The sequence below is a fragment of the Stomoxys calcitrans genome, chromosome 5, assembly GCF_963082655.1.
Source record: "Stomoxys calcitrans chromosome 5, idStoCalc2.1, whole genome shotgun sequence".
Classification (NCBI taxonomy): Eukaryota; Metazoa; Arthropoda; class Insecta; order Diptera; family Muscidae; genus Stomoxys; species Stomoxys calcitrans.
The window spans coordinates 151,976,190-151,990,576 of NC_081556.1; the positions used below are offsets into that span (position 1 = coordinate 151,976,190).

A 14,387-nucleotide genomic window follows, 5' to 3' on the forward strand; every position below is an offset into this window, starting at 1 on the left:
TGGACAAGAGGATATCTGTCGGTCAGCTAGCGGTGTCCGCTTTGAGGAAACCCTTAAGATGAATTATGAGATTTTCTTTCGATTTTTTATTTTTGTTTCCACCGGGGCAGGAGACAGGCAAAAAGAATTATCTCTATAAAGCCAGCCATAAAATTGGCAGTTTTGTTGAGATTTGGACATTTTGGCAAGGGTTAAGGTATGGGCTTTATTGACTTGATGCAGAATGGGTGAGGTGGAGAGCACACGTTTTTTTCCCGATTGGTTTCAAGGACTATAAAGAGAATTTTATAGTCCTTAGATACTTGACCAAAAGGTTACACGAAACGACTCATTTTATTAACTAAACTACAATGGAGCGGCAATCAATCTAGGAAAAGGACAAACGATACTCAAACTACCAGACAACAGATGAAGATGAATTAGTATGGACTTGGAACAAAATTAAACTCCCAAAAAAACTAAAAATAGATTGGGGAAAGGAAAAATTGATACGAAAATGAAGAAAAAACTTAAAATGTATCGGCCCTCAACATACACACACATATTAAGGAATTTTGGTAAGATTTAAAAAAATTGCAACAAAATTGCTGAAACTTTTTTTTTTATATTCTTGCAAGACGGATCTGTAGCCAGGCATTCATAGCCATGTGACAATGTCCTGTAATAAAATGTGCCCATATACTCACGAGTACTAGAAGTTGTTTGCGTACTTTATTTGTCAGTAGAAGAGAGAGGGAGAGTGCGTGAAGGAGAGCAAAATTTTGAGATTGCTTGCAAATTTCTGCTGAAGTTTTTTTTTCGAAATGACACACAGTGGGATAAAATCAAAAAAAAAAAAAAACACAAGTAAAATGGCTTTAAGGCGGCCTGGCCGAACTTTGAATACCCACCACCTCGGGTATTTATGTTAACCACCTTTCGTCATAATCCGGTGAAAATAAATAATTTATGCCTCCGTACCCGTTATAAGACCACTCAATGTCCGTGTCGAATTTGGTCCAAATCGTACCATTTTTCGGTATAGCTGCTATATACCGAAAGATGGTACGATTTGGACCAAATTTGACACGGACATTGAGTGGTCTTATAACGGCTACGAAAAATGGTACGATTTGGACCAAATTCGACACGGATATTGAGTGGTCTTATGACGTTTGAAATGTCTTCCTTGGGGCTTTTGCCTGTCAATTCAACAATTCCCACGCATTTTGTCCGCGTTCTCCAACACGCTTCTCGATCTGTACTTTGTGAGTGACACTTCTAAAGTACTCCTATACGACCAACTGTCAGCCTCATGTTTTTCGAACCATGAATTGATCTTTTTATGTGAATAAGTTTCCCTAGTCCATCGAGAACTGCGATGTGCACCGCAAAGATAATACAGCGGATTCAGAGGACATGTTGTCTTTTCATAGGCGATGCGAAGAGGATCACGCTCCGAAAATTATTCTACTGGAGACTATTCTAGATATCCGACCCATAGACATACAGATTAAGTGTGAGGCAGTCACTACATCTATGAGACTTAAAGCGATGCACATAGGGATAGAACCGAAAAAATCCCCCAGGACAAGGGAAACTTATTCACATAGAGATTTTGCCAGTCTCAATAATGATTTTTGGCTTTCGAGTGCTGTGCTTATCGACTGGGATCTGATATTTCGTATGGAAACTATCGATGCACAAACTGACTTTCTACAGAGGAATATTCGTGACCTACAGGAACTTACGGTTCCACTCAAGGCTAAAGAAGTGTCCTTCAGATCGAAACCGTTGTTCTCCCGGGATATTCGTACGGCTATTCACGAGAGGAATATGTCGCATCGCAGGTGGATATGTTTCAGGACGCCTGAGTTTCATGATGCCTTTCGCTCAGCAAGAGACCACGTCAATAAGTTGTTTAAGATAGCCAAGAAATACTACCATTACAGACGCATTACTTCTGCAATAGACTCCAAGAGAACTTGGAAGGTTATTCGAGACATAGCAATTGGGAACATCTATTAGTATAGATGTTCAACAAACTTGAACATCACCTGGCTTAATTATGCCTTTGTTAATGTCCCACAGATCCCAGTTGATCCCAATTTCGTCTCTCTCGATGACGAGTCTGGTTTTGGCTTCAGCTATATTGGTCCCGCCGGCTACGTAACTGCCTTGGCAGAGGTCACTGAGATGATCAGGGTCAATTTGGAGAATGACAAGATAAATTTCCTTGTTCTTCTTGACCATTCTAGGATCATTCCTTGTTATGTGATACGATGAGACATTTTTACAATTTTTCTTCTACGTTAAATCGTCTGAGAATTTTACAACGAACCGAAATATATATAATTTATAGGGTCGAAAATGGATATTTCGATGTGTTACAAACGGAATGACTAAATGAATAAACAGGATCGTGATTACACCAATACTTACTTAAGTGCAACAAAAGGACCATACAACAGGTTCAGAGAACATGTTGTCTTGGCTTAGGCGGAGCGATGAGGACCACTCCCACTAGGGCACTGGAGACTATTCTAGATATCCGACCCGTTGACATACAGATTTAGTTGAGGCTGCCACTGCGGCTATGAGACTTAAGGCGATGGGCGAATGGATTGAAGATGGGAGCAGATTATACCATCGCGGTATAATCGAGGCGACGATAGGAAACCTGGAAGGAAGGGAAGAGGTTTCCGATCCGATACCTGAGATGAACCTTGAAGTCGAGTGCGAGGCACTGCAAGAGGACAGAGTGGGCCTGGGGGTTTACATTGAGAACCCAGGGACTGAGATCTGTTTTAGACTGTCTGACCATAATACGGTCCTGCAGGCGGAGATCCGGGCGATCACTGAAAGCGTGAAGTGGTATGGGGCTAACTCGAGGACGTCGAGTGTCGAGTAAAATTGCCATAAGGGCAATAACAACCAGGACGGTAAGGTCACGAACAGTCTTGCATTGTGAGAAGGAGATTAACGCCTTCTCTGTGGATGGCAAAATCCGCATCGTTTGGGTGCTGGGCCATAACGAAGTAAGGGGAATTGAAAGGGCAGACGATTTGGCATTTCGGGTCGACGCAGTCCAAGTTAAGGGAGTGGGTGACGAATGCGCATGCAACATTGTGGAACAGCTAAATGATCGGTAGGACGTCGAAAATCCTATGGGGGGATCCAGATCGTGAGAAGACGAGGCTATTACTGAAAGGAAGTAAGAAGGAGGTCAGTATTGCTATTGGTATCATAACGGGAAACATAGGACTACGAGCTCACTTATGTAAAATCGGTGCGGCAAGTAATAGCATGTGTAGGGCATGCGGGAAAGATGATGAGACGTTCCGTCATTGCCCGGCTTTCACGTCTAACAGATACCGGCACTTAGGTGGAGACACAACATCAGACATGAACCAACTTAGGGGAGTGGTATTGAAAACAATTAAGGATTTTGAATACCCAACTAAAAATATTATTTTTAGAGGTTACTTTATAGTTTTTAGAGCGCTCAACAAGCCGATTACTGGCTTAGGTGTATGTCCATAGTGGCATGGGGCGGATTAATATCTGCTCCCTCTTTTCAACCTAACCTAACATAAATGAATAAACCCCCTATCCTACGGTGATGGGTATAAAAATGATAATCGAACGAATCTCGTCCAAAATTTGAACAAATAAATATAGAAATCGTTTTTCCCCAAAACCAGTGGAGCTATTGTACACCTCAAGCGGATTTGTTTTGTGGGAACAAAAATTTTTTTAGGGACGAACATTTTTTTTTTAAATGCCTGGGTGACTAATTTTAGTGGCCCGCCAAAAGGCGACCGGGAAACCTAGGGCGTTGAAATGTTGCACACAATCGCGCTAACCTCTCAGCTCTAACCATTTCAAATGTCAAAGAGATATCTCTACCCGTTCTCACACGGCATAATTTTACTAATTTTTTATACCCTCCATCATAGGATGGGGGTATAATAATTTCGTCATTCTGTTTGTAACTACTCGAAATATTCGTCTGAGACCCCATAAAGTATATATATTCTTGATCGTCGTGGCATTTTATGTCGATCTAGCCATGTCTGTCCGTGTGCCCGTCCGTCCGTCTGTCTGTCGAAAGCACGCTAACTTTCCAAGGAGTAAAGCTAGCAACTTGAAATTTTGCACAAATACTTCTTATAAGTGTAAGTCGGTTGGGATTGAAAATAGGCAAAATCGATCCATGTTTTGATATACATGTATGATAGCCGATCTTGGGTCTTGACTTCTTAAGCCTCTAAAGGTTGCAATTCTTATCCGATTGGAATGAAATTTTGCACGACGTGTTTTGTTATGATATCCAACAACTGTGCCGAGTATAGTTCAAATTGGTACATAACCTAATATAGCTGCCATATAAACCGATCTTGGGTCTTGACTTCTTGAGCCTCTAGAGGGCGCAATTCTCCTCCAACTTGACTGAAATTTTGCACATAGTGTTTTGATATCACTTTCAACAACTGTGCTAAGTATGGTCAAAATCGGTTTATAGCCTGATATAGCTGCCATATAAACCGATCTTGGGTCTTGACTTCTCGAGCTTTTTGAAGTCGCAATTCTTATCCGATTTGGCTGTAATTTTGTATGATGTGTTTTATTATGACTTTCAACAACTTTGCTGAGTTCGGTCAAAATCGGTTCATAACCTGATATACCTGCCATATTGACCTCTTGAGCATTTAGAAGGCGCAATTCTTATCCGATTTGACTGAAATTTTGCACGTGGTGTTTTGGCATCACTTCCAACATTTGTGCGAAGTATGGTCTAAATCGGTCCATAACCTGGTATAGGTGCCATACAAGCCGATCTTGACTTCTTGAGCCACTAGAGAGCGCTGTTATCATCCGATTTGGCTTAAATTTTGCGTGTGGTGTTTTGATATGACTTCCAAAAATTGTGATGAATATGGCGCAAATCGGTACATAACCTTATACAGCTCCCATATAAACCGATCTCTCGATTTTGCTTCTTGAGCCCCTACAAGGCCCAATTCTTATCCGAATGGGCTGAAATATTACGCAATATTCTGCATTTAATTCATTTCTAGTCCGAATCGGACTATAATTTGATATAGCTCCAATATGCTTAACAGTCCTTAATCATTATTCCTTGTTTGCTTAAAAAGAGATACTGCGCAAAGAACTCGACGAATGCGATCCATGGTTTCGGCCCGGCCGAACTTAGCACGTTCTTATTTGTTTTTTTTTCTATTTTCTTCCACTGTGTGACATTTGCAGCATCGAACAAATGTTTTATGAATAACAACTCTTTTATACAATTGAACAGCAAAATGAGCCTTACTCTCCTGCAAAGTTATTACTGGGAAATTTTTATAATTCAATTATTTTTCCATTATCTTCGCTCAAAGGAATCATCCTTGTGCTATTTCCCTCCTTTATTAAAACTATCTTAATTTGGAACTTTAATGAAATTGCTCAAGGAAATTAATTTTCATTCTTTTCCAAAATATTTGTGCAATTTTATTCCCTGTGATCTCACAGCAATGGCCCATGATTGCTATGATGACGAAGAAGCAACATGAATGAGTTGGTGTTGCATGTTTAGTTCATTGCAACATTTTGTTGCATGAATACAATTTTAAGCAATAAACTTGAACACAATACAGAGAAGAAAAAAAAAACCAACGATGCCCTTGCTCACGGGCACAACAATGGCGAGCTAAAAAGAAATTACATGGATGATTTATTATTTTCTAAGAAAATAAACAAAGGATCCCCCCTCTATACGTCCAACTCAAAAAGCTTCAAAATATGCAAACATACACACACACACACAGAGTGAGGGGTAGAGAACAGAGAAATGGAAAAAACACGGAACATAAAACAAAATTGTTGCTGCAGTCACCAACATGGGCCAAAATAAGGATGCGTATTGGATGCCATCTACGCTGTAAAAAAAATAAACTGTAAGGATAGACAAAAGTCGGGCGCAGCTGACTATATGATACCCTTCACCGCGGAGTCTGACAAAATACTTCGTGCAAAAATTGATTCAAATTGGATAAGAATTGCGCCCTCTAGAGGCTCAAGAAGATAGGTTTATCTGACAGCTATATCTGGTTATGGACCGATTTGAATCATACAGAGTTGTTGGAAGTGATACCAAAACACTACGTGCAAAAATTCATTCAAATTGGATAAGAATTGCGCCCTCTAGAGGCTCAAGAAGTCAAGACCCATGATCGGTTTATGTGGCAGCTATGACAAACCATGGACCGATTTAAACCATACGTAGCGCAGTTGTTGGAAGTGATACCAAAACACCACGTGCAAATTTTCAGTCAAATCGGACCAGAATTTTGCCCTCTAGAGGCTCATATGGCAGCTATATCAAAACATGGACCGATATGGCCCATTTAGAATCCCAACTGACCTACTCTAATAAGAAGTATTTGTGCAAAATTTCAGGCGGCTAGCTTTACTCCTTCGAAAGTTAGCGTGCTTTCGACAGACAGACGGACGGACAGACATGGCTAGATCGACATAAAATGTCACGACGATCGACGAAGAATATATATACTTTATGGGGTCTCAAACGAATATTTCGAGTAGTCACAAACACAATGACGAAATTAGTATACTCCCATCCTATGGTGGAGGGTATAAAATTTGAAGGCGATCTAGCCATGTCCGCCCGTCTGTTGAAATCACGCTACAGTCTTAAAAAATAGAGATATTGAGCTGAAACATTGCACAGATTCTTGGTTTGTCCATAAGCAGATTAAGTTCGAAGATAGGCTACATCGGACTATATTTGCTATAACACCCATGTAGACCGATCCGCCGATTTAGGGTCGTAGGCCCATAAAAGCTAAATTTGTTATCCAATTTGGCTAAAATTTGGGATAGTGAGTTGTGTTAGGCCCTTCGACATCTTTTTTCAATTTGGCCCAGATCGGTCCAGATTTGTATATAGCTGTCATATAGGCCGATCCCCCAATTTAGGGTCTCAGGTTCATAAAAGCCACATTTATTATCCGATTTGGCTGAAATTAGGACAGTAAGTTGTGTTAGGCACTTCAATATCCTTCGTCAATTTGACCCAGATCGGTATAGATTTGAATATAGCTGCCATATAGACCGATTTCTCGATTTAAGGTTTTGGGGCCATAAAGGGCGCATTTATTCTCCGATTTCGCCGAAATTTGGAACAGTGAGTTGTGTTAGGTCCTTCGACATTCTTCTTGAATTTGGCTCAGATCGTTCAAGATTAACATATAGCTGCCATATAGACCGATCTCTCGATTTAAGGTTTTGGGGCCATAAAAGGTGCATTTATTGTCCGATGTCGCCGAAATTCGGGACAGTGAGTTGTGTTAGGCCACTCGACATTCTTCTCGAATTTTGCCCAGATCGGTCCAGATTTGAATATAGCTGCCATATAGACCGATATCTCGGTTTACGGTTTTGGGCCCATAAAGGGCGCATTTATACTCCGATTTCGCAGAAATTTGGAACAGTGAGTTGTGTTAGGATCTTCGAAATTTTTCTGAGACTTGGCTCAAATCGGTCTAGATGTGGATGCAGCTGCCATACAGACCGATATCTCGATTTAAAGTCTTGGCCACATAAAAGGCGCATTTATAATCCGATTTCACTGAAATTTGATACAGTGACTTATGTTTGGCTTTTAGACATTCGAGTCGTATATGGTTCAGATCAGTTTATTTTTGGATATAGCTACTAAAAAGATCAATATTTTGTTATACACAATTGAACAATGTCTTGTACTTATTAGTATTTGGTCCACATCGGAACATATTTCGATGTAGCTGCTATGGGGCATAAGGTATGCATTTTTTACCTGATTTTGACGAAAGGTGGTTTACATATATATTACCGAGGTGGTGGGTATCCAAAGTTCGGCCCGACCGTACTTAACGCCGTTTTACTTGTTAATGACAGTAGCGTGATTTCAACAGACAGACGGACGGGCATGGCTAGACCGTCTTAGCTTTTTACGACGATATGCATACTTTATAGAGTCAGACATTTCGATACGTATGACAAAATGAATATATCCCCATCCTTCGGTGGTGGGTATACAATTTTTCAGAAAAATTCAAGAAATTTTTCCTAAAGGCAAATTTTATTTTCTATAAAGGCAAAATTTCGATGAAATTTGGAATGTAGAATAGATTTTAAGATATATAGTTTGAAGGTAAAATGTGTCTAAGACCAACGTTTCAATGAAATTTTGATGGCATGTTCCCTCTATCACCTAATCTAAATAAATATTTACATTTGAAACTCTAAAGAAAATATTCGTTTTTTCTCGGTGTACCATAGATGTATTGGTGAGTGGGAGTTAAGGTTTCTCTTTCATGGAGTTCCATTCGAATGCCATGCTAGAGTAGCAGTAGAAAATTGGTTTTACCTGTAAATTGGAAAATAAAATATCGAACTCTGTTGGCAATTGAGTAGCATCTGGCAGTAGCAAACCGTAATGGCCACCAAATTCTTTATCCAAACGATTAGCTGCACACCAGTCAGTCCATGATGGGGGTCAAGAGGATGAAAAGCATGAAACAAAGAGAGAAAATAAAAACAAAATATAAGAATTTTAAGGCAAATAGAAATTGCTGCAGCAGTGCTGAAAATAAAACAAAATATTACAAAGTTTATGTTGTTCCTTTCAATTTGTATTTTTTATAACCACCACCATAGATACGATGGGGGTATACTAATCTAGTCACTTCGTTTGTAACACCTGGAAAGACTAATCTGTAACCCCAGAAAATATATGCATTGGGCCGATTTGATCTGTATGGATGGGAAAATAAATAAAAAATCGTATAGAAAAAACGTAAACTACATACAATTCTAAGATGTTTCTCCAAAGAAACCGTGTATCTAAAATCCGTGCCTCTCAACTTCAAAACTTTTTTCCTGTTCTGTCATGGCCGACCCGGAATAACTATGAGCATCACACAGGCTGAAACTTTGAGCTCCGATATGTGTGTTGTTCATCTTTATCACGGGTAGCTTAGCTGAAAGCTACCGATCGCCTCCGCAGGTTTAGGATGGTGGAAGTTATTTTATGCGGAGTAGGCTGCAAATGTGGCCGCGGGCAGTCAGCGATTTTCGAGAGGAGAGTCTCAGTGAGGAGTCAGGTGGCACTTAATTAAATACTAAGTACCAATGATACTCGAGATGACAAGGCGAGTTATCGTCGCCTTCAAATAACCAATGGCCAACATCAGCGTCTGTTCCCAGGTTAGGGGCGGCTGGAGGCGAGCGTCGGATCTTGGAGCAAAAGGCTCGCCACAACAAGGGATACATGTGCAATCCCACAAAAAACATGCGGTTGGGCGCTGGGCCAGTAACCCGCCTCCGGAAAACTATGAGAAACAAAGGTATTAACAAGTAAGAGCGTGCTAAGTTCGGCCGGGCCGAATCTTATAGATCCTCCACCATGGATCGCGTTTGTCGAGTTCTTTGCGCGGTATCTCTTTTAAGATTTGACTTCTTGAGACCCCAGATCTTAAATCAATTTGGGTGAAATTTTGCACAGAGTGGTAAGAATGGTGCAAAAAGGTCTAACCCTGATCCAGTTGCGGTATGAACCGATCTCCCAATTTAACTTCTTGAACCCCGGGAAGCCGTAACAGACTTTTGCACGTAGTGTTCTCTTACGACTTCCAACGAACATGCCAAGTACTGTTCAAATCGGTCCCTGATATAACTCCCATATGAACTGATTTCCCGATTTTACTTCAACAGCACCTAAAGAAGGTTAGGTTAGATAAAAAAAAGGGTGCAGATATTAGACCGCCCCATACCGCTATGGACATACACCTAAGACAGTAATCGGCTTGTTGTGCGCCCCAATCTACGGCCCATTAAATACTTAAATTATTCCTAGATTTGGTAGAAATTTAGCCCATAAAGTAGACATATTCAACCAAATTCATTTGTAGAAATTTTCAACAGAATCCATGGTGGTGGGTTCCCAATATTCGGGCCGGCCGAACTTAGCACGTTTTTACATGCTTCTCTCTTGTGTTCGACGAAATCCAAACAAAACTTTATTAAAATGTAAATACAACTGAGTTAGCAAGCAGCAAAGCATACATAACTCAAAGTAGAGAAATAATCTTTTGATTCACATTTGCGCCAGAAGTGAAGAAGCCAAAGTTTTATGAAATTTTCAATGCATTGCTTGAGTAAAAAAAATATTTTCTTTACTTTTTATGTGAGAATAGTAAGTTTCGTTGTAACCTAACACACTGCAAAAAAAAGGTGGACCAAAATTTAAGATTTTTCCTTATTCGTAGGATTTTAGCAATGTAAGCAAGCCAAAACCAAAATTTCAAAATAAAGATGCTTTCTTCAAATTTAGTTTCCTATTTACTAAGGGACATGACCATCCGTTTCAAATTTTGATCGCTGATTGATTCTTATTTTACTTCATAGACGACAGGCCAATAATATTTTTTTTTTTTGTAAAATTCTTTTTTCAAATTTAGAGCCTCAATCTACAAAATTAAACATTTAAAGACGCTCTTATTTGTATTGCTTTTTTGCGTATTAAACTACAGTTCACTGTTGTCTTGTCACAAGGAAAATTTTCTTACTTTCAACGATATTTTGCCTCCATTTAAGATATTTGACTTTAATAACAAGACGCAAATTTAAGAACTTATAAACATACCATTTAAAATAAGAAATACTTAATATGAAGGAAAATATTTTTCACCAAATGGAATGCTTCCTTTAAAATTTGGAAAATTAATCACCTTTAAATTAAGTTTTCTAATCTTTGGCTCGAATCTTTAAAGTTAAGATAACAATTTTTTCAGTGCTCAATATTTCTAGTAAACGTAAAGGTGTTGAGTTATTTTTTGAACCATGCTGCAGATGTCCTTACATTGTACCACAACTACCATACCACGAACTGAATACCTCTACAACAATGTTTTCAAATTATTCATTGCATATTCATTGGATGCGTAGCATGAATGCATTCTTCGAACATACGAATATCGAAGATTGTTTCTAGAACCACTACGATATGAAGTGGGTATAATTATTTTACCCACTTCATTTGGGCCATGTGAAAGCTTAGATTACGATTTCGGATATTGATTATCGTAAACTTTTAAGATATTTAGCTATTATATGTCATTCTTGCTTTACCGTATGTCCGTTCGTCCTTCCGATACGACTACCTATCTGCAATCTGTCGGTTGAAATGATAAATTTTTCAACTAAAACAAAATTTCAATGATAATTTCTCAAGAGACAAAATTTCAATGTTCCTTTTCCGAATGACAACATTTTAATCTTATTTTTTTAAGGCAAAATTTTCACAGATGCACTGAACGAAATGTGTTTCTCAAAATGGCAAAATTTTTGCTAAAACAACAATTTTTGTTTGCTAAAAAAGGGAAAGCAGACATTATTAAATATTAACAAGAAAGAGCATGCTAAGTTCGGCCGGGCCGAATCTTATATACCCTCCACCATGGATCGCAGTTGTCGGGTTCTATGCGCGGTATCTCTATTTAGGCAAACAAAGAATATTGAATAAGAACTGTTATGCTATTGGAGCTATATCAAGTTATAGTCCGATTCGGACCATAAATGAATGCTGAACATTCTAGAAGTAATTGTGTAATATTTGAGTTCATTCGAATAAGAAATGCCCCTTGTAGTGGCTCAAGAAGCAAAATCGGGAGATAGGTTTATATGGGAGCTGTATCGAGCTATTGATCGATTCAGATGATATTAGACACGTATGTTGAAGGTTATGAGAGAAGCCGTTGTACAAAATTTCTGCCAAATCGGATGAGAATTGCGTCCTCTATAGGCTTAAGAAGTCAAGATCCCAGATCGGTTTATATGACAGCTATATCAGGCTATATACCGATTTGCGCCATACTTAGCACAGTTATTGGAAGTCATAACAAAACACCTCATGCAAAATTTCATCCAAATCGGATGAGAATTGCACGCTTCATTGGCTCAAGAAGTCAAGACCCCATATCGGATAATATGACAGCTATATCAGGTTATGCACCGATTTCACCCATACTTGGCACAGTTGTTGAAATTCATAACAAAACATCTCGTGCAAAGTGTCAGCCAAATTGGATAGGAATTGCGTCCTCTAGTGGCTCCAGAATCAAGACCCCAGATCGGTTTATATGGCAGCTTTATCAAAACATTAACCGATTTGAAGCATACTTAGCGCAGTTGTTGGAAGTGATACCAAAATACCACGCGTAAAATTTCAGTCAAATCGGACGAGAATTGCGCACTCTAGAGGCTCAAGAAGTCAAGACCCAAGATCGGTTTGTATGACAGCTCTTTCAAAACATGGACTGATTTGGCCGATTTACAATCCCAACCGACCCACACTAATAAAAAGTAATTGTGCAAAATTTCAAGCAGTTAGCTTAACTCCTTCGAAAATTACCGTGCTTTCGACAGACAGACGGACGGACATGGCTAGATCGAATTAAAATGACATGACGATCAAGAATATATATGCTTTATGGGGTCTCAGACGCATATTTCGAGGTGTTACAAACCGAATGATGAAATTAGTATACCCCCATCCTATGGTGGAGGGTAAAACAAGTAAAAGCGTGCCAAGTTCGGCCGGGCCGAATCTTGGGAACCCACCATCATGGATTCTGCTACAATATGGGAGCTATATCAGGTTCTTGACCGTTTTGGACCGCACTTGGCACACTTGTTGAGAGTCATAAAAGAACACTATATGCAAAATTTCACCCACATCGGAAAAAATCGCGGCTTGTAATGGCTCAAGAAATCAAATCGGCAGATCGTTTTATATGGGAGCTATATCAGGTTCTTGACCGTTTTGGACCGTACTAAGCACAGTGGTTGGAAATCAAAACGGAACATTATGTGCAAAGTTTCAACCAAATCGGATATAAATTGCAGCTGCTAAGGGCTCAAGAATTCAAATCGGGAGATCGGTTTTTATGGGAGCTATATCAGGTTCTTGACCGATTTAAACCGGTTCTTGACCGATTTAAACCGTACTCAGCACAGTTGTTGGAAGTCATAACAGAACACTATGTGCAGAATTCCAGATAAAACGGATGAAACTTGAGGCTTCCAGGGGCTTAAGAAGTCAAATCGGGAGATACGTTTATATGGAAGCTATATGAGGTTCTTGACTGATTTGAACTGTACTTGGCACAGTTGTTGAAAGTCATAACAGAATAACATGTGTAAAATTTCAGCCAAATCGGACAAAAATTGCGGCTTCCAGGGGCTCAAGAAGTCAAATCGAGAGATCAGTTCATATGGGAGCTATATGAGGTTCTCGACTGATTTGAACTGTACTTAGCACAGTTGTTGGAAGTCATAACAGAATATCACATGCAAAATTTCAACCACATCGGACAAAAATTGCGCCTTCCAGAGGCTCAAGAAATCAAATCGGGAGATCGGTTAATATGGGACCTATATCTAAATCTGAACCGATATGACCCATTTCAATCCCCAACGACCTACATCAGTATTTAGTATCTGTGTAAATTTTCAAGCGGCTAGCTTTACGCGTTAGACGGCTATCGTGATTTCGATAGACGGACGGACAACAAAATTTCTAAAAAAAAAATCTTTAAAAATTGCATGCAAATTTTTTTCCAGCAGATTTTTGTTCTTAGAACAGCAGATTTTGTTTGCTTATTTAGCTAACCAAAATGTTTGCTAAACCAGCAGTAATGTCTGCTTTCCAATTTTCAGCAGACAAAAATTGCTGTTTTAGCAAATTTGGTTGAGTGTACCGTTTAAATGACATATGATCAACTTCCTAATTTGGCTTGGTATACACCTTAAATTGTCGTGGAAGGCCTCATTCACTTGCGTTGTAGTTGAAAGCCTTGGGATCTCTAAGTTTGTATTGCCTTAGAAGTTGAAGAAGTCAATTCGGGAGATCAGTTAGTATGGGAGGTAAGTTAGATAGGGACCGATTTGGATCTTACTTGGCATTGTTGTTGGAAGTTTTGTAGACTTTTAGAGGTTCAAGAGTTCAGATCGAGATATTTTTATATGGTAGCTATATCACAACATGAGTGATGCGTTCCTAAAATGCTTATCAGTTTTACTTTCACAGTTTTTTTGCTTTACTTTGCAGATTATCTTTAAATTCTCAAAATAATGTTAACAACTCTACTTGCAGTAAGATATACAACAAGTTTTTATTTTAAAATAAACTACATTTCTTTAAATTATTCTACCTTTTTTCTTTCTTGGCAAATAGTTGTTTTTTTTTGTGGATATTGTTGTAAATTCAACATTTGTTTACTTCACCTGCTCTTAATCTTTCACCTGGCAAACTTATTCCATTTCATTCTCAGCAAGGGACAACA

The 14,387-nt window shown here is 39.0% G+C and overlaps 1 protein-coding gene across 1 annotated transcript in view; it reads right to left on the bottom strand.

The window, feature by feature from the left end:
- Window positions 1-14,387, bottom strand: part of LOC106087883 (inositol-pentakisphosphate 2-kinase) — a 308,454-nt gene that overhangs the window by 19,652 nt on the left and 274,415 nt on the right. The window contains exon 5 of the mRNA XM_059370373.1: window positions 8,411-8,511. Coding sequence (XP_059226356.1) covers window positions 8,411-8,511 — 101 coding nt within the window. The remainder of the gene's footprint in view (window positions 1-8,410; window positions 8,512-14,387) is intronic.